Below are 934 nucleotides of genomic sequence, written 5' to 3' on the forward strand. Positions count from 1 at the left end.
GGGGGAGGGGAGGAGGGAGGGAGTTTCTAAAGCAGGCAGTTCCCTCTCTCTCTCTCTTTTTTCACACTCACTTCTTCACAACATTCTGAATCACCGCCGCCATCTTCCCCGCTGCCGCCGTCACTGCGCCTGCGCCTGCGCCGACACCCCGCCGCCACGTGATCCGGGAGGGGGCGCATGCGCAGCTCCGCCTCCTCCGCCCGCCCCCCCCTTGCTCCGGGAGGAGAGTGGAGATGCAGCGCCCTCAGGCGGTGCGGAGGAGAACGGTGCTGGAAGTAAGGCCATTCGGCCCATCGAGGCCACTCCGCCATTCAATCATGGCTGATGGGCATTTCAGCTCCACTTACCCCCATTCTCCCCGTTGCCCTTAATTCCTCGTGACATCAATCTCTGCCTTGAAGACATTTAGCGTCCTGGCCTCCACTGCACTCTGCGGCAATGAATCCACAGGCCCACCACTCTCTGGCTGAAAAAATGTCTCCGCATTTCTGTTCTGAATTGACCCCCTCTAATTCTAAGGCTGTGTCCACGGGTCCTAGTCTCTTTGCCTAACGGAAACAATTTCCTAGCATCCACCCTTTCCAAGCCATGTATTATCTTGTATGTTTCTATTAGATCTCCCCTTAATCTTCTAAACTCCAATGAATACAATCCAGGATCCTCAGCTGTTCCTCGTATGTTAGACCTACCATTCCAGGGATCAACCGTGTGAATCTCCGCTGGACACGCTCCAGTGCCAGTATGTCCTTCCTGAGGTGTGGGGACCAAAACTGAACATAGTACTCCAAATGTTCAGGTACCTCTGGGGCCTAACCAGAGCTTTATAAAGTCTCAGTAGCACAACGTTGCTTTTATATTCCAATCCTCTTGAGATAAATGACAACATTGCATTCGCTTTCTTAGTCACGAACTCAACCTGCATGTTTATCTTTAC

General features: G+C 52.8%; 1 protein-coding gene across 3 annotated transcripts in view; it reads right to left on the reverse strand.

The window, feature by feature from the left end:
• The window catches only part of LOC132836090 (zinc finger protein ubi-d4-like), a 29599-nt gene extending 29448 nt beyond the window's left edge, over nt 1-151 (reverse strand). For all 3 annotated transcript variants that reach the window (XM_060855347.1, XM_060855346.1, XM_060855345.1), the window contains exon 1: nt 72-151. In XM_060855347.1, coding sequence (XP_060711330.1) covers nt 72-103 — 32 coding nt within the window. In that variant the 5' untranslated portion in view covers nt 104-151. The remainder of the gene's footprint in view (nt 1-71) is intronic.
• Nucleotides 152-934: the final 783 nt, after the last annotated feature.

Source organism: Hemiscyllium ocellatum, chromosome 46, assembly GCF_020745735.1.
Source record: "Hemiscyllium ocellatum isolate sHemOce1 chromosome 46, sHemOce1.pat.X.cur, whole genome shotgun sequence".
Classification (NCBI taxonomy): Eukaryota; Metazoa; Chordata; class Chondrichthyes; order Orectolobiformes; family Hemiscylliidae; genus Hemiscyllium; species Hemiscyllium ocellatum.